A 19,748-nucleotide genomic window follows, 5' to 3' on the forward strand; every position below is an offset into this window, starting at 1 on the left:
TGTTCAGATGCTTTGACGCAATGTATTCTGTTTAAAGCACTATAGGAATGAAGGTGACGACTTGACCAGTCATTCATTAATGAGATACTTCATGATTTGTTAAATCAACATGCTCATATCGATGACATCTTAATCTATTACAAGTCAGAAACAGAGCACATCCAACACATCAAGATGGTTCTTTCACGTCTCCTCGAGAATCAACTCTTTGTCAAAGCAGAGAAATGTGAGTTCCACATTAAAAAAAATATATATTTCTGGGGTATAACATCAGCCATAAAGGTGTAGAAATGGATGAATCCAAAGGTAAGGCAATCAGCAAATGGCCAAAACCCACTACCATCAATAAACTGCAGAGGTTCTTGCTTAACCAACTGGACCTCATCTACACGCGCTGTTGCTCTGTGGACAATTCTTCAGTTGCTCCACTGCACACCTCAGACCACTTCCTCATTACTACTAACCTAGCACTTACTCCTGAAGTCTCCTGTCCAATCATCCTACTACTTGTCCACTTGATCTGACTTGTCCACTTGATCTGATCCCCACTCACCTCCTTCAAGTGATCTCTTCTTCAGTCATACCTTCGCTTACTCACATTATCAACTCTTCTCTTCACTCTGGAACATTTCCCTCAGCATTCAAGCAGGCTCGGGTAAGCCCACTGCTCCAGAAACCATCTCTAAATCCAGCGCTTCTTGAAAACCGCAGACTTTTTTTTCCCTTTTTCCACTCATTGCAAAGACACTTGAGCGAGCTGTGTTCAACCTGCTTTCTATGTTCCTTGTACAGAACAACCTCCTGGACAGCAACCATTCTGGCTTCAAAAGTGACCTCTCAACTGAGACTGCTCTGCTCTCGGTTACTGAAGCCCTGTGACTAGCAAGAGCAGCTTCAAAATCCTCGGGACTCATCTTACTGGACCTGTCTGCTGCTTTTGACACTTTTAATCACCAGATTCTCCTATCCACCCTCAGAAAAATGGGTATCTGGAACTGCACTCCTGTGGGTTAAGTCCTACCTCTCTGACAGGTCCTTCAGTGTGTCTTGGAGAGGTGATGTTTCAAAGTCACACCACCTTGCTAGTGGGGTTCCTCAAGGCTCAGTTCTTGGACCACTTCTCTTCTCCATCATTCAGAAGCATGGCTTTTCTTATCACTGCTACGCTGATGACACCCAACTCTACTTCTCATTCCAGCCAGATGACCCGACGGTAGCTGCTCGCATTTCAGCCTGTCTGAGTGACATTTCTAGCTGGATGAATGACCATCACCTTCAGCTTAACCTTACCAAGACAGAATTCCTGGTGATTCCAGCTAACCCATTGCTTCATCACAGCTTCTCTATACAGCTGGGCTCATCAACCATTACTCCTTCGAAAACAGCTAGAAACCTAGGAGTTGTGATGGATCATCAGTTAAGCTTCACAGACCACATTGCTACAACGACCCCATCCTGCAGGTTTGCCTTCTACAACATTAGGAAGATTAGACCCTTCCTGTCAGAGCAAGCAACCCAACTTCTTGTCCAAGCTCTTGTTCTCTCCAGACTGGAATATTGTAATGCTCTCCTGGCGGGCCTTCCTGCATGTACTGTCAAGCTTCTGCAATTGATCAAGAATGCAGCAGTGAGGGTTGTCTTCAATGAGCCAAAAAAAGCTCATGTTACTCCTCTCCTCATCAGGTGACACTGGCTACCAGTATCCGCTCGCATCAAATTCAAGGTACTGATGCTTGCCTACAAGTCAACCACTGGCACGGCACCAACATACCTAAACTCACTGGTTAAATCTTATGTGCCCTCCAGAAGTTTGCACTCTGCAAGTGAATGACGCCTTGTGGTGCCATCCCAAAGAAGTTCAAAATCACTCTCACGGACCTTTTCCTGGACTGTGCCCAGTTGGTGGAATGACCTCCCAATCTCAATTCGTACAGCTGAGTCTTTACTCATTTTGAAGAAACATCTAAAGACTCATCTTTTTCGCCTCCACTTAACCAGCTAATACCAGCACTTTTCCTTTTATTTATTATATATATATATATAAACCTGGCTATGCATTCTATACTAGACTAACTGAGACTTGTCATGGCACTTGTATACTGTTGTTGTTCTCTTGTTGACCAGACTGCTTCTATTGTTCTCATTTGTAAGTCGCTTTGGATAAAAGCATCTGCTAAATGATTAAATGTAAATGTAAAAAAAAAAAAAAAAAACTGTCTATTTTTTCTGTACTAGACTAACTGAGACTTGTCATGGCACATGGTATTCTGTTGCTGTTCTCTTGTTGATCTGATTGCTTCTATTGTTCTCGTTTGTAAGTTGCTGTGGATAAAAGAGTCTGCTAAATGATTAAATGTAAATGTAAATGTTAATGACATTTGTTAGTTTTTCCTCATTGAATAACATGATCGTATAAATTGGAAGTTTAATGACATCTCTAAATATTTTGTTTACATCAATGATCTGTTAATCATTTTGCAATGTTTGTTTATGCTTCATTAATGAAGCTTTTTGTCATTGTAAATGATGTCAAATTAAATTGAAGATTTTCGAAGTGTATGATCATATGAATTGAAAGTTTAATGACAATTGTAAGCATTTCAGTTTACATTATACAATAATAATTGTGTGTTAATCAGTATGTTATATAAGTTCATTAGTCATGTTATACAATACTGATTGTGTCCTTGAAGTTTTAGTCAAAGTCAAACAGGAAAATAATTTGTCAATAATACAAGAGGACTATAACAGTCAAATTTATTTATTTGTATTTTTTCTATAGCCAGAATCAGTTAATTGATGATTTAGTGTCGTCATCATCCAGTTCAGCTATCTTCCAGTAGAAGTTCAAAGGGCCAGAGGAAACCAGCATGGTTTAATTTCAGACTGGCTGTGCTGAGGACTTGTCTGGTTCCCGTGGTTTTGATTGTCAAGGTAGTAAACATTAACAAGCACATTGTATCATAGCTATGTGAATATTTATTAACTAACAATCTGTTAAGCATTATATAACGTTTTACAATGATTTATTAATGAAAGTCAATGTGAAGTGTTTCCACTGGTTTTATATAAACAAATCAGCCTGTGAATGGCATAGTAATAGTTGTTTCTGCATACAGTATTACACTGGGAAAAATATTTGTAATATTAAATATTCTCTAAGTCAAAACAGAGAAGTCTTAATTAGGCTTCTGTCAGACTTGATTATTTTATTATTATTCTGGCAGAAGACCTAGATCTAGTATTAAATCTCAGTGCGGAACTTGACAGTAGTGTTCTTCATTTTTACTTTGTAGACCTCATCAAACTGTTCATTTTGTGCTACGGTGAAAAGATTTTTCCAGTCTCCAACTTTACCTTTTGGAAAGAAAACCAAAAGAAGATTATAGCAAGTGAAATAACTCAATTCAGAAGGACTAAATTAAATTGATTTTGTGGTTTGTTAACCTTTCCGCATGAAGGGTGAGATCTTGAAATCCATGACTGGGAGAGTGGAATAGTTGGTCATCTTGTTCTGTTTCATGGCATCAAACTGAACCCCTTTAGTTATTTTCTCCCTCTGTTCAGCTGGAATGGACAAACCCAAGAAGGAACACAAACGTTCCACCTCACGTCCTGTGTCCTAAGGAAGACATGCACATCTGACATACTTTACAGATTTTATGCTAATATATTTAATAAAATGTTTTTTTATATAATGAACTTACTTCAACCAAATCCTCATAGAACATGTATATTAGGTTAGAATAAGTCTGTTCTTTCTCCCACCATCCACTGACATGGTCGTACCAAGGACCAAACACATCTATAGGGTAATTGTGGATGTTAAAACAAATTCTTTAGTGAAACATTTAATGATAAATGACATACAGCCAAGTATGGTGACCCATACTCAGAATTCGTGCTCTGCTTTTAACCCGTCCAAAGTGCACCCACACAGCAGTGAACACACACACAAACTGTGAACACACACCCTGAGCAGTGGGCAGCCATTTATGCTGCGGCGCACACACACAGCACTGAACACACGCACACAACGTAAACACACACCCGTAGCAGTGGGCATCTATTTATGCTGTGGTGCCCGGGGAGCAGTTGGGGGTTCAGTGCCTGTACATGCACTCCCCCCACCTCAATTCCTGCCGGCCCAAGACTCGAACTCACAACCCTTGGATTGTGAATCCAACTCTCTAACCATTAGGCCACGCACATAATAGAGCAATCAAATCACTTTACTCTCTTAATGTTTATGTATTGCAGAATATAGATTGTATGGGGGTTGGGGGGGGGCAAGTTAGTAAATTGTTAGTTATGGAATTGGTGCAATTGTAGTGCTTAGCCAAGTGCTAAATACTCTCAGCATGTTTTTGTAGCGTTGAGTAATGTAGCCTATCACAGACATATCTGTTGGTCTCTTGAATGCAGTGGCCAATCAGAAACGTTTTGTCAGAATTCACTCACCATTGAAAACAGTTCGCGACCTGAGCAAGATCTAATTCATGGACCAAAAGAGTGTGCAAACTTTACTGAGATCAGGACATAGCAACCAGTTATTTAATTGAGTTTCCAGTCATGGACAGAAGAAAGTTCAGCAATGAATGATATGCGACTTATGACAGAATATTGTCCCAAAACTGCTCTTTTATTTTTTTCCTTGACGTGGGAAAAATACACAGAAAACTTCAGTGAACATCAGAAAAGCAGCGTGCACATTTCTCGTTTAAAATTAAAGGCCATCAACTGACAAACGGGAAGCATTGCCATTCAAGTCAGCAGCAAGAGTCAAAGCTCCATAGTTTACTTAATGGTTGAAACCTCTTTAAGTTATTATTGACTGTGTTGTATTGACTGCTTTAATGTGTTGCAATGCAATATGACATTGTTTTGATGCTTACATCAAAAAAAAAAATACTTTGCTTTTAATTATATATTTTATTTATTTATTTTTTTTCTTTGCCCCCTTGACACAAGAGTCAAATATCACCCATGATTGTATGTTTATGTAAAAATTATTTATGATCTATATTATAATGGTTCTGTAAGGCATTTTACCAAAATCTTGCTAAACACTTTTTGTCCTGATGATTGAGAACATTTTTATTCAGATTTTGCAGAGAAAAAATATCCGCCCCAGCTTGGCATGAAATAGAAAGGATGCCCTTTCTTTTTCCACTGTCATGCTATGAAATCAGAATAAATATTTTATTAATTAATATTTTCCCTAAATGTAAGCAGGGTGATTCAATGTTGAGTGGTGCTCAAGTTAAAAAGCAAAAAGGCTGAAAAGTAAGTTTAGTAATATCCACATTATTGTTGAACAATACGATGTTGTTTCATTATTTAACTTTTCAAATATTCTACTTACTCTTTCCTTCCATAAATGTCTGTAAGTACGTGTTCCAGTCTCGTGGTTCAGGCTGCGCCATGTTCATTCGATCAAAATGAAAATAGGAAACTGCATTGTCTTTTGCATTCCGTGCTACATACACAATCTGAATGAGTGCAAAAAAAAAAAAAAAAAAGACAAGAAACAAGATATTCATTATATTCAGCTAATAACGCAACTATTGCTGTCCCAATCAGATGTAGTCAAAATTGGCCTGCAATACAGACCATAACTTTATTTTTTTATGAAGTTCTAATGCTGTTCTGAGACAGTCATTTTCCAAGTCAAACTGACTTGCCTGTTTCAAGAGCAAAGTTCAATTATGTGCTGTAGTAAACTGCTAATTAGGCCCACCATAATTAGCAGTTTAATATTAATTAACAGTTTACACTTTTCTGAAAATTACCTTTGTCAAAGAAAAATTGCCTTTGTTTAGCATTTGTCTACCTCTGATTTATGTATAGTTGTTAGGCTCTCCATGAGCCTCCTTCATAGCTATCTTGAATATAGGCCTCCTCTCACTTTAGTATATCCATCATGCTGATGCCTTCATCCTTAGAGCCAAATCATTCAGTGTTGCCAGGTTGTTAGGCTACCTTAGAGTCTCTTCGTTAGCTGCCTTTAGATAGGTGTATTATTAGGCTTCCTTTCACTATAGAGAGTCTTCCTGCTGAGGCCTCTGTTCCCTAGAGCCCCACCTGGACAGCAGTTGTTAGGCTCTCTGTAAGTCTCATTGATAGCTGTCATGTTTGTTGGATGTAGTCATACCTCATCTTGTTTCAGAGAGTTGTCACGCTTAGGCCTCCATCCTTTGAGCTCAGTCAGGCAGTAATGCCAAGCTATTAGGCTCTCTGTGAGCCTCCTTGGCTAGTTACACCTGCAGAGGAGTTTTTCAAAGCTTCCTCTGACTATAAGAGTCTTATTGCTGACTAGATAATAATCTGAGATTTTATTGCTCTATTGCAGAATTTCAACACCATTAACATCAATTCCATATGATAGTATTAATTCTAAAGTATTATTATGACAATGAGTAGGTCCTGACATGTGTTGTCTAACCTCAGTAGAGTTTAGAATGTCTATAAATACTGATCCCAATGCATCTTTTTCATTATTTACATGAGTATTAAAATTAAGATATTATCTGCATCCAGCACTAACTCAGATAGAAAGTCCCTTGATCACACTCAGCTCTGTTCTGATGTTGTAGTACTGAGAACATTTTCTTCAAGCCCAGCTAATTCAGATGTATAAAGACCTGTTGCAGATATCTGTCTTTCTCAGTCTCCACTGCAATTAGATCGAGCTTCGTGTCTATGACTGGAAGAGTTTCAGCTACCATATTTTCATGCTGAGTCACCTCAACATCTTTTGAGCTTTCAGCATGCTTTCCACTCCATACTGCAGCTATGGAGAATCTGCCAGAGCAATGTACTTCCCTTGAGTATAAAATGGCTCCATGTCATACCTCGGCAGACACATCATTAGTCGCTGAATTCTTGGAGACATTTGATTTAAGTTCTTAAGACTATATTATTATTATGGCTTTTTATGGTTTGTGATCAGTCTCTGCCACAAATGTCGGTAAACCATACATATAGCTATGCAATCTATGTCTGTTCACTTTTCAGAGTGCCATCAGTCAAATCTATTCCACTTTATAAACTTTATAAATTTAGGGCATTTCACATTTTAGCCACAGCCTTGACTTCCACGCTGCTGCTTCCTCAAATCCATTCCACTTGGCTGATTCAGAGTCCATATAAATTAAACTCCAGTCCGTGTTTTCAGTACTTCAGTACTCTCGCTACACAGTAAGATAAACAAAACATCAGATCAAACAAAGCATCTTTGCCGCTCAGGTTAGTCTGGCTGTGTGTTCAAATAGGCTACTGTCACTAAACAAGCTGCTATTTAACTGAATGTTCATTATTTGTTCGCCTGTTGCTTTTAAAGGCATCATATAGTCTTTTTTGCAGCACTGAATAACAGTTACATTTACACTATGTTGGACCCACCCACATTTTTGTTGCTTCTGATGCCCATGCTCTCAAGCACACTGTTTTTAAAGAAAAGTTTGGTACAAACTTTCCAACAAACCTGATCATCCCCATGACTCTTAGTACAGCTTTTCTTTCTGTGGGACTGGACATTTAGACTATTGCTTATACTTTACTCTTATCTGGTTCCACTCCCCCTTCCATCAGCTTGTCTCCAAGAAACATTATTTCCTTAACTTCAAACTGACATTTGTCCTTATTCAATTTCAGGCCATACTTCCTTACTTGCTGTAAGAACTACCATGAACCTTTTGTTGTGCTTTTCAATTCTGGGTCCCTACAACATAATATCATCTTCATAAACACGCACACCCTTGATGCCATACCTAATTGTATGTTCCATGGCCATACTCAAGAAGCAATATCAGCTGAGGGGTGTGTTAAATGTGCAATACCCTGTGCTGCCGTTATTTAGCCAAAAGCTCTGAGATGCATCCATCTTCATAAAGAACTTTGCATATGCCATCTTGCTTATGATTTCTTCTTGCGTCAGTGTCACGTGAGGCGTTTCAGGAACGAGAAGAGAGAACCATGTGCAGGTATGTATCTTTATTTATAGGGCAAATCCAAAAGAATAAACAGTCCAGGCCGGGTCAAAACCATGAGATCCAAACACAAAAACACACGGGAAAACAGACCCAGGAAAGTACATCGAAACGACATTCAACAAGGACTCCGTAACACAGACTAAGACAGACTGGGTATTTATACACAGAAGGATAATAGGGAAACAGGAGACAGGTGGGGAAACAATCAATTACACAACAAGGAGGAAGGTGACCAAATAAGGGAAAGTGAGACCTCTAGTGGACACCCAGTGATACACAGACCAGACGCACTGTGACATAACCCCCCCTCTACGGAGCGGCTCCCAGACGCTCCAAGACAAGACAACACAGAGACCAGGAGGGAGGTGGACAGGTGGAGGCTCAGGGGGAGGGACGGAGGGCCGGAAAAGGAAAACATGGGAAACAACACCAGAAATGTAAACATAAAACAGGGATACCAGGAGGGAGGAGGACTGGAGGAGGTTCAGGGGGAGGGAAGGAGGGCCAGACAAACTAAAGGGAACAGACAGAAACATAACAGAACTCAAAAAACACAAAACAAAAGTCCATGAAGGACATGTTGAGGCGTCCACCAGGGCAGAGCAGATGACCACCACAGCCGTGTGGTCAAGGCCAGAGCCCTCCAGGGCGGAGCGGAAGACCACCACGACCTTGTGGTCAAAGTCAGAGTCCTCCAGGGCGGAGCGGACGACCACCACGTCCTCGTGGTCACCGCCAGAGTCCCCCAGGGCGGAGCGGACGACCACCACGTCCTCGTGGTCACCGCCAGAGTCCCCCAGGGCGGAGCGGAAGAACGCCACGGCCTTGTGGTCACCGCCAGAGCCCCCCAGGGCGGAGCGGACGACCACCACGTCCTTGTGGTCAACGTCGGAGTCCCCCAGGACGGAGCAGCCGGCCACCCAGTGACTTGACTTGGCTCTGGAGAGAGACCGGTGACTGGCCCTGGCTCTGGAGGGTCATCGGTGACTGGTCCTGGCTCTGGAAAGGTCTCGGGCACCGCCTCGGTCAAGGCATCGGGCACCGCCTCGGTCAAGACATCGGGAGCGACCTCGGACACTGCATCGGGAATGGCGACAAGCACCGCCTTGGTAACGGCCTCGGGAGTGGTCTCGGGCACCGCATCGGACTTGGCCTCGGGCACCGCCTCGGCCTCTGGAACCGCCTCGGGCACTGCCTCGACATCGGGCACCGCCTCGGCCTCCGGAACCGCATCGGTCACCGCCTCAGCCTCCAGAACAGCATCGAGCACCACATCGGGAACGACCTCGGGCACCGCCCGCCTCGGCATCGGGCACCGCCTCGGGAACAGCATCGGGCACCGCCTCGGGAACAGCATCGGGAACAGCATCGGGCACCACCTCTCGAACAGCATCAAGCACTGCCTCGGCCTCTCGAACAGCATCAAGCACTGCCTCGGCCTCTCGAACAGCATCAAGCACTGCCTCGGCCTCTCGAACAGCATCGAGCACCTCCTCGGGAATAGCCTCGGCCTCGGGAACAGCATCGGGCACCGCCTCGGCCTCCAGAACGGCAACGGACTGTGCCTCGGCATCGGGAACAGCATCGGGCACCGCCTCGGGAACAGCATCGAGCACCTCCTCGGGAACAGCCTCGGCCTCGGGAACAGCATCGGCCTCGGGAACAGCATCGGGCACCGCCCCGACCTCCAGAACAGCGTCGGGTTTCGCTTCGACCTCTGGAACAGCATCGGGCCTCGCCTCGCCCTCCGGAACAGCATCGGGCCTTGCCTCGCCCTCCGGAACAGCATCGGGCACCGCCCCGACCTCCAGAACAGCGTCGGGCACCGCCTCGGCCTCCGGAACAGCATTGGGCACCGCCTCGGCCTCCGGAACAGCATCGGTCACCGCCTCCAAAACCGTATCGGCCACGACCTCGGACACCACCTCGACCTCCAGAACAGCATTGGGCACGGCCTCGGCATCGGGCCCCACTTCGACCTCCAGAACAGCATCGGGCACCGCCTCGACCTCTGGAACAGCATTGGGCACCGCCTCGGCGTCTGGAACAGCATCGGGCACCGCCTCGGGAACGGTCCGCTCGGGAACGTTCTCCAGGCCTTGAGGGACGGTCGACGCCTGTCTCCTCGTCCTCCGCCCTCTATGACAGCGAGTCGGTGGCACCTGTACTGGCGACTCAGGCGTTGAATCAGCCATCTTGTGCTGTGGCTCTGGGCTGGCGGCCATCTTGTGCTGTGGCTCTAAACTGATGGCCATCTTGGTCTGTGGCTCTAAGCTGGCGGCCATTGTGTGCTGTGGCGCTGGGCTGGTGGCCATCTTGTGCTGTGGCTCTGGGCTGGCGGCCATCTTGTGCTGTGGCGCTGGCTCAGCGGCCATCTTGAGCTGTGGTGCTGGGTTAACGGCCATCTTGTGCTGAAGCGCTGGCTCAGCAGCCATGACGTGAACCGTCTTGGGAACTTCTAGTATTCTCGATAGCATCTCGAAGTAGTCGAGAAGGGTATCAGCGGCCCTCTTGGGCATTGGTGTTGAGCTGGCAGCCATCTTGCCCTGTGGGGTGAGGCTGGCTTCCATCTGGCCTCGTGGTGCGGGGTTGGTGGTTACGCACCACAGCGGCGCTGGGTCGGTGGCCATCTTGCGCCGTGCTTCCTCTCGCCCACCTCCTCCTCGACGACCTCCCCTGGTTCCGCGGAAAACCACCAGGCGAGTTCCTTCAAAATCGCCTCTGTCCCGCTCTGTGACTGGGGATGAGGCATGGGCAGACATACCTGCTGGTTCTCTTGGTGACGGAGTCCTTCTGTCACGTGAGGCGTTTCAGGAACGAGAAGAGAGAACCATGTGCAGGTATGTATCTTTATTTATAGGGCAAATCCAAAAGAATAAACAGTCCAGGCCGGGTCAAAACCATGATATCCAAACACAAAAACACACGGGAAAACAGACCCAGGAAAGTACATCGAAACGACATTCAACAAGGACTCCGTAACACAGACTAAGACAGACTGGGTATTTATACACAGAAGGATAATAGGGAAACAGGAGACAGGTGGGGAAACAATCAATTACACAACAAGGAGGAAGGTGACCAAATAAGGGAAAGTGAGACCTCTAGTGGACACCCAGTGATACACAGACCAGACGCACTGTGACAGTCAGAGTTTGATAATGTTCTCACTTAAAGTTTTCATTTTAAGTCCTTTGGTTCCAAACACACATGTAGATCACCATTTGCTTTTTTCATGCACACCATTGAATTGACCCGATCTGTAGGCTCATCCACTTTTTTATGACTCTCATTGATGTAATTATTTCCAGCTCTTACCTAAGCTTTTCAGAAAAAAGTTCCAGAAGCCATCTTGGGGCTGTGTATCTTTTTTTTTAACTGTATTTTGTAGATGAATGGTAATTCTCTGAACCCATCAGAAATGTCAGGAAACTGCTTCACTATATTTTCCACAATGTTTCTCCATTATTTATGATTTATATTCTTTTCACTAGACCTAGGTCTTCACATTACTTGTCTCCCAACACCAAATCATGTCCACCTGAAACAACCAGAATATCACAACATGAGGTGATATTCTTTATTTTGTTATTTGTTTTTATCTTGAGTCAGCATGTTCCTTTTGTTGGGTATTCTGGCCATTATAGGCTTTGAGTTGCACCATTTTCTGTTTTATACATGGCTTGATTGTCATTGCTCTGAAATTATCCTCTGAAATCAGGCTGACTTTTGCTTGAATGACACAATTATTCAATTTCTTTCCATCAGTATGTTCTGTTCTTTCCGGACTGGAATCGGCCTGTGCCACCATTCCAACAAAGAATGCGTCGCTGGGCATTGCTTTGGTGTTTTTTTTTTTTTTTTTTTTTTTTTCTGTCACATCTCTTACAGTTAAACAGTTCCTTCTACTTTGTTGTTTCAATTTACCCATTCTGCATTCCTGCATCTTGTCTGTTACTTCAGTCACAGCTGAACTCTCACTTCCACTCATCTTGGCGTTTTCATAAACAGAGCTGAAGAGCTATCTCACTGGCATGACATATCCACACAGCTTCATTCAAAGTAAGCTCAGTCTCTCTCTAGTGCCTCTCCCTCGCTTTTTCATCACTGATGACAAACACAGTTTGGTCAAGACTCGGATCTCGAAACAGTCCGAAATTGCATGTCCTTGCTTTCAACTTTAAATCCATTAATAAACTGTCTCTCCTTGTTGCTAAATATGAGAAACAAAGCATAACTTTCAAAAGTGTTTTTTTTTTTGGCAAGCAATTTGAATCAAACTTCTCAATTACCACGTCACATTTGCCTTTGTATTTGGCCTGTTCAAACACAAGCATGTTAAACATCTCTATAGATTGAAGTCCCACAACAGTGAGTAGCAGTGCAATCTGACACATTATCAAGGCCCACTGCTTGCAGGTACAGCTTAAATCTTCTTTAAACATTCTCCATTCACAATCAATATTCCAAGTCCAGTACACAGCTCTAGGTGGTTTAACACTTTCCAAGACGACTGTGGGTGTCGGTGATCATTACCAACCCATAGTATCATTTATTGATTTCTTGATCCAGTAAAGAAGCAGTTTTGTAACAAACTATTTTTTATTATATTTTCAGGACAGGAACACAGGTTCACTTCTGATTCATGATCTAGGCGCTCATAGTTAGGCCTCCTCTCACTTCAGTTGTCATGTTAAGGCCACTTTCCTTGGAGCCCGAATTAGGGTTGTGCTAGGTTGTTATTCTCTCTGGGGCTTCCCTGGTTACTGCCCTTAATTAAAACAGTTTATTAGGCCTCCCCTCACTATTAGAGTAATCCTTTTGAGGCCTCCCCTCCTAAGAGCTCCGCCTGAATAGGACATCAGAGTGTCCTCTCATTTTAGAGAGGACTTTGTCTCACTTTAGAGATTTGTCATACTGAGGCCTTCATTCTTAGAGCTCAGTTAGGCAGTGATACTGAGTTGCAGGTTCTCTTTGTGCTTTCTTGGTATTCCTGGGTTGTTAGGCCTTCTTTCACTAAAGAAAGTTGTTCTGCTAAGGTCTCCACTCCCCCGAGCTCCGCCTGGTTGCTAGGCCCATTCATAGGCCTCCTTGACAATAGTAGAATGTAGCTAGACTGCCTCTTACTTTTTCTAATTGTTGAATGTAGTTATGCCTCCTCTTGCTTTAGAGAGTCATCATACTGAGGCCTCTATTCTTAGAGCCCCAGTCAATGACTAAATCCCCTTAAAGATAATCTCTGGAATATCAATTCCTGAAAACCTGAAAACATTTTACTGAGTAATCAGCTTGGTGAAATTTAAGGCAAATCTCTGTGCCTGTGACCAATATTTACCCAGGTTTGATCCAAAATAATTCAAAAATAGTTAAATGTTAGCTATTAAAAAGAATACCTGAATAAGTTATCAAATAAAACATATAGTTTAAATTGTTACTGCCTTGAGTTATTATTTTGGAATAGGCCTAAATGTAAAATTGTTAAAGACATCCACTTAATGAGATTCATAATTGACAGAATATTGATTATATTGTTAAAATTAATGTAGAAATCTAAAATAGAATTGTTTCTCTCTCTCTCTCTCTCTCTCTCTGTATATGTGTGTGTGTGTGTGTGTGTGTGTGTGTGGTGTGTGTGTGTGTGTGTGTGTGTGTGTGTGTGTGTGTGTGTGTATAAGTGATGTTTATTTATCCAAGAAAATGTGACTGGGACATGAATTTACATATTTGATAAAAAAATAAAATAAAAAAAACCTTTGCCCCCCATTTTAGAACACCATTCACAAAAACATACACTTTCAACTTTCAATCTGTGAACTTGTCTCTCTCTTTCTTTTTAATTATGAGACACTTTTTTGTCATTGAATTATAAAAACATAAAATTATTGCACTGTAATTTGTATTACCAAAACTGTCAACATGATCCATCTATATTGCAGAGCTTATGCAAAAATATCCACATCATTCTGCTGGTTACTCACTCCTGTTATTTTTGTGCTTATTTTGTTATTAAGAGGAAAGGTCACAGCACATATTTACATCTAAATGTCACTCTCAGTAACATGGATGTTCGATATCAGTTCAAATATCACTTTGTATTTAACTAAGTTGAATTTCCAACTTATTTTAAGCAAAGAATGTAAAAATGCTAAATTCTTTAAAACAAATGTATAGGATGATCATAAACTGTGGTGGTTTAATGGCATGACACCTACTGCATCACTAAATGAAATAAAGCCCCATATACTTTACCTTTGAGTTTTGCTCCCAGAAGGATTTGGGCACAAGCTGAACAGGTAAATGAGTTTTGATGAGGCGAGGAGAGGTGGGCAGATCATCAGCCAGTTCTGTCCCTGTAAGTGAAAAATGTAATGTTCTAAATGAAATGTTCTAGTGGTCATTCCAGTGAAGCCACAACATACAGATAAGTATCATATAAACTGGTTATATAAACTGGTTATATATACATATACATATATATTAGTGGTGGGCATAGATTTTTTTTTTTTTTAAATCTAGGTTAATCTATTTGAATACATTTGAATTCTGCCGAAGGCATTCAGAATATGTGTGCTACCCAAATAAAATAATGACTAAAAGTAACATTAAGTCTTTGAGAACGGGTTTCTCAAGCCAGGTGGTGCATTAGACCAGGGGCTCATCTCCTGTTTCCAAAATGCATCAAAAACTGCTGTTAACGATGTTAACGAATTCCACATTCCACATTGCACAAGGTGCAAACAACCTTAAGCCTGTTTTACACATAATCCGTTTGCAGTGCGTATGCGTTTCATATTTTTTTTACGCACCCATGTTGACAGATTCCAGCATTCACGCAGAATAATACCTAAGTCATGGTATTGAAGGTAGAGAGAGAACTGTACATGCATTATTCACGCAGAATAATACCTAAGTCATGGTATTGAAGGTAGAGAGAGAACTGTACATGCACTCCCCCTCCCTACAATTCCTGCTGACCCGGGACTCGAACTCACAACCTTTCGATTGGGAGTCCGACTCTCTAACCATTAGGCCAAGACTTCCCACGACTTCCCCAAAGGTATGTGTCAGAACTCACGGGCGGGGTGATGTGAGCACCCAGGAAGCTATAAAAGCCCATGCCGCGCAGCTGGCATCAGCTTTGAGTACCAGCATGCGCCGGCAGGGGGGCTGGGGATATGGCATCAAGATGCAGCGTCTCGTTCCCTCGAGGAGCCATGGTTACATGCGTGACCTAGAGACGTTCCTCTTCAGGAATTCGAGCTGCATTGAAAACGCTATGCGAAAACTGTGCATTAAATATTTTAATGCTCAATGCACAGCTAGCACAAGGGCCATGAACATGTGGTTGATATAAGATACCACCGATGTGTTGTCAGTGCGCACCAACACATGGTGACCTCTCAGGTCTGGGAGGAAATATTTTCAATGCACAGCTAGCTTCTCTAGCCAACTGATATGCCATGTCAGATGGCGACCGCTCCACAGACCGTGGGCAAGGTGACCACTCATGACCGCACCCCAGCCGGTGAGGGACGCGTCTGTCGCTTGCATTACATGGTGACAAGGAGCTCCCAACACCAGGCCCTAATTAAAGAACCAAGGTTTCTTTCACGTGTCTAAGGCACGGATGCATCGCTGTGTGACCTTGATATTCCGAAGTGGGGTCCCCCTCCGGGAAAATCCCTTGGTCTTGGTCTCATGTATAGCAGGCCAACAGGTTTCACGTTTGACGCAGCTGCCATCAGACCCTGCAGTCTCTAAAACTGTTTGACAGTGAGTGACTGGCCTTCTTTGACTCTCTTGAATGACGTGAGGATCGACTCAATACGAGCAGGAGACAGACATGCCTGCATCGTGTCCCACACTACGCCTAGATAGGTGGTTCTCTGAACTGGAGAAAGTACACTTTTTTGGCGAAAGTGGGGCAGACATTGCGAGGAATGCTGGCAAAGACTCCCTCTCGAGGAGAGCCCTTCGGGATCGAAGCGTCCACACTGGCTCGTACACAGTGTAGGTAGTCGGCTCCCTCAAGAGCTTAAACAGCATACTTTGATCCCAAGCAGACCACGCACAGACTGTGATTATCCCCACTCGTGATGTAGTGAGGGCCGGGAGGAACACACAATCTGAAACGTGATCTGGATTCGCCTTTCAGAAGTTTCGTCTTAGCTTTGCTCTTTGACTATTGCTTACTCTTTGAGTAGCTAATAGTGACAAACAGCAATAAATAAGATTGACAAGACTGACAAGACTAGCTGCAAAGACTCATGTACTTTTATAGCGTCCTTGTCGCTTTGACGTCACACTGTTCCATGAGACAGATTACACATGATATTCAGAGTCGCCCATGCTAAACACGTTCCCCATAGTGTTTTTGACGCAGTTCCAGTTCCTGAAGATGATCTTAGTTTTGGCATCTGGCTATATAAGAGGGCATTTCGCCATAGGATCTCAGATCAGTTCTCCTTCAGTGACGAGGATATCCCTTCGCTGATCTCAGGGCCGCATACTCTTCAAGCTTTTCAGAGACCAGCGGAGATGCCAGCTCGTCCCCTGCTGTCATCCGGCAAAGCCTAAAAAAGCTAATTTCTCTAAAAGAGCAAATTCACAATGTTATTTCAAATGCTTTTACATCCTGCATTATGTCTCTACACGATGATTATAGCCACTCAGAGTGTACTTCCTTCTTGGGTAAGCCCCATGCGGAAGCTGCTATGACCAAGATGGATTGTTCACATTGTGTGAACATGAGTCTCGCAACTCTGCACGCTCAGATCGCTTTCTTCTTTGAGAGCTAATCCTCCCTTCACGCCATCACATTTTCTTCCTCCCACGGATCTGTTAGGAAAAAACAGCAATACAAAGGGACTAAGTGCTCCAGACCTGTGCACCTCGCCCCCGCCAAGCAGAGAGGATTCTCCCATACTTTTTCAGCACATAGACCAGCGTCCCTCAGCTCACGCAGGTGACATGGTTTCATTTGGTCCAACAGAGAAAAAGTTAGTAGATGCTCTAATAGCATCAGAAGCGGAAGAGATTTTGCACTCCATTGCCAACCCCACCCCTTTGTCGTCTGCCAAGATCATTGACTCTAGGTGGTCACAAGACCATCCTCAATCTCAGACACATGAACAGTGCCCTCATGAAACAGTCGTTCAGAATGACTACACTGAAGCAGATCCTCTCACAAATCTGCCCAAGGGACTGGTTATTTTCACTGTATCTGAAATATACTTACTTTCACATCAAGATACTTCCCTCAGCATAGATGATTATTGAGATTCGCCTTCGAAGGAGTCGCTTATTACACGGTCCTTCCCTTCGGGCTGTCTCTGGATCCCTGCACTTTTATGAAGTGCAAGGATGTGGCCCTTTCCCCTCTGAGACAGATGGGAATCCGTATCCTTAATTTCCTTGATGACTGGCTTGTTTTAGCACAGTCAGAGGCCAAGCTGATAGCCCACAGGTCCCTCCTTCTCAGCCACTTAGCAACTGGTCCTCAGGATCAACTTTGCCAAGAGCGCTCTGTCTGCCAGCGAGTAAACTTCATTCCTTGGGGCAGTTTTCAACTCACTCCACATGAGGGCGATAGTCATGGCAGACTGTGCTCTTGCTATACAGCAGCTCACGGCTCGTGGCTTCCTTAAAAATTGGAGACTCCTATACCTCAAGAGGTTTCAAAGGATGCTGGGCCTCATGGCCTCTTCATCACCAGTACTTCAGTTGGGCCTGCTCAGAATGAGAACCCTTCAGTAATAGTTAAAATATCGAATTCCACCCCATGCTTGGCATCATGGACGCATCCGCATCAAGGTGGAACAGGCCTGCTTGACGGCCCTGGCCCCTTGGAAGGACCCACAGTGGTTTAAGCAGGGTGTGACTATGAGATTGGTTTACAGAAGGAAAGTGGTCTTGACAGATGCAGCCAACACAGGTTGGGGAGCTCTGTGCAAAGGCAGGCCCCACGAATGGTCCAACCTCCTCCTGTATGCTTTTCCCCAATCACCCTTATCCCCCAGGCAATCAAGCGAGTCAGGGAGCACAAGCACATAGTGCTTCTAGTAGGTCGATCTTCTCCGCCTGGTGTGAAACCCACAGCAAAGACCCAATAACATGTGACATATCGGTAATATTGACCTACGTACAAGAGCTGTTCCACAAGGGCTGCTCCCCTTCCATGCTCAAAGTCTATGTAGGAGCTATAGCAGTGTCTCTGTCACGGCCGGGATACAGGAACACACGGAGAGAGATCCAAATGCGGGTATGTCATTTATTAGGGGTAATCCAAAGAGAAAACAGTCCATGCAGGGGTCAAAACCAAAGATCAATCCAAACAACATAAACTTGACAAGGACACAAAACGAGAACAAGACTTGAAATGGATGTGATAATTAAACAAGGACTCCGTGCCACATACTAAGACAGACAGGGTATAAATACACAGGGAGATGACAAACGCTAATGGGGAATTGACTGAGTGCAATGATTAATGACCAGTGACAGCTGAGTGCAATGATTAAACAGAGATCGTGGGGAATGTGGTTAATGAAGTGACAGACACCGTGGGGAAGGAGGACATATAGTGGTTACCCAGGGAACACAAACAAGACACTCTGACAGTCTCACACTTCTATAGCCGGACAGTCAGTGGGTAGGAACAACCTTGATGTCATTTTTCTAAGGGGGTACAGGAGGCGCCATCCACCCTGGCCCTCATGGGCTCCCCCTTTGAGCCACTCCAGTCTGCAAGCTTAAAAATACTGTCGCTGAAGACCGCTCTGCTGCTGGCACTAGCATCGTTAAGTGAGTAGGTGACTTGCAGGCTCTCTGGATAATCCCTGCATGTCTTGAGTTTGGGCCCAATGACATCCAAGGTCATCCTAAAGCCAAGAAATGGCTATGTCCCTATAGTGCCATTTAGAGCCCAAGCTATTACTCCCTCTGCACATCCTCCTTCTGAGGTGGACCAGGAGTTTAACATTCTCTGACCAGTTAGGGCATTGAGAATTTACATTGAGTCCTGCTCCCTTCAGACAGTCGAACAACTCTTCATATGCTTTGGCTTTTATCTTTTAAAATAAAAGTCTCGCATCAGAAAAATGTTAATAATTTTTTTGTTGTTGATGTCATTTCTTTTGCTGACAATCCACAAACCAGTGGTACTGATACTGATATAAAGTATATGCGGGGCAACCTCAGACAACAAAGAGAATTTACTTGGGCAACCAATAAAGAGCTGTTCACCAAGGATGATAAATATAAAGATGACGATGAAGATAAAGTTCTAAAAATCATTATCAATATTAAAGAATATCAGGGTCCACAACACAGCTATAACAAACTATGTTGGAATCACTTGGAATCACCTCCTCTTGTGCTGATTGTGCCTTATCCAGCTTTGTTAAATTAAGTTCATATAATTCAAAAGTCTATTGCCCATGAATCAGACAATTTGACCAAAAATTCTACCTGCAAAATTAAGTCAACTCCAGAATAACAGTGTGGTTTTATCACTCAAATTAGCATGCAAAATCAACTTTGAACAAAGCTGTTTGTAACGGCTGGTCTGGCATGTTTGGTTCTAGCAAATTTATCACCTTGGGTTCTTCAGACTGTGGAAAAAGGTTAAAAGAATTTAGTTTCTCAGGAAACAGTGTCCTCTCCACACTAAACATTACGGAGGCCCCATTTCTAGCACACAAAGTCACTTCTAGAAAGAGGGGCCATAGTGAAGATTCCCTTTACATCTGAGAA

General features: G+C 43.6%; 1 protein-coding gene across 3 annotated transcripts in view; it reads right to left on the reverse strand.

Annotated features, from left to right (window-relative positions):
- Positions 1 to 2,743: 2,743 nt before the first annotated feature.
- The window catches only part of LOC128018204 (cytosolic sulfotransferase 3-like), a 33,156-nt gene continuing 16,151 nt past the window's right edge, over positions 2,744 to 19,748 (reverse strand). For all 3 annotated transcript variants that reach the window (XM_052603575.1, XM_052603574.1, XM_052603573.1), the window contains 5 exons: positions 14,244 to 14,344; positions 5,366 to 5,492; positions 3,708 to 3,805; positions 3,448 to 3,622; positions 2,744 to 3,357 (listed from right to left, as the gene is read on the reverse strand). In XM_052603575.1, the coding sequence (XP_052459535.1) occupies positions 3,245 to 3,357; positions 3,448 to 3,622; positions 3,708 to 3,805; positions 5,366 to 5,492; positions 14,244 to 14,344 (614 nt within the window). In that variant the 3' untranslated portion in view covers positions 2,744 to 3,244. The remainder of the gene's footprint in view (positions 3,358 to 3,447; positions 3,623 to 3,707; positions 3,806 to 5,365; positions 5,493 to 14,243; positions 14,345 to 19,748) is intronic.

The sequence above is a fragment of the Carassius gibelio genome, chromosome A8 (genome assembly GCF_023724105.1).
Source record: "Carassius gibelio isolate Cgi1373 ecotype wild population from Czech Republic chromosome A8, carGib1.2-hapl.c, whole genome shotgun sequence".
Lineage (NCBI taxonomy): Eukaryota > Metazoa > Chordata > Actinopteri > Cypriniformes > Cyprinidae > Carassius > Carassius gibelio.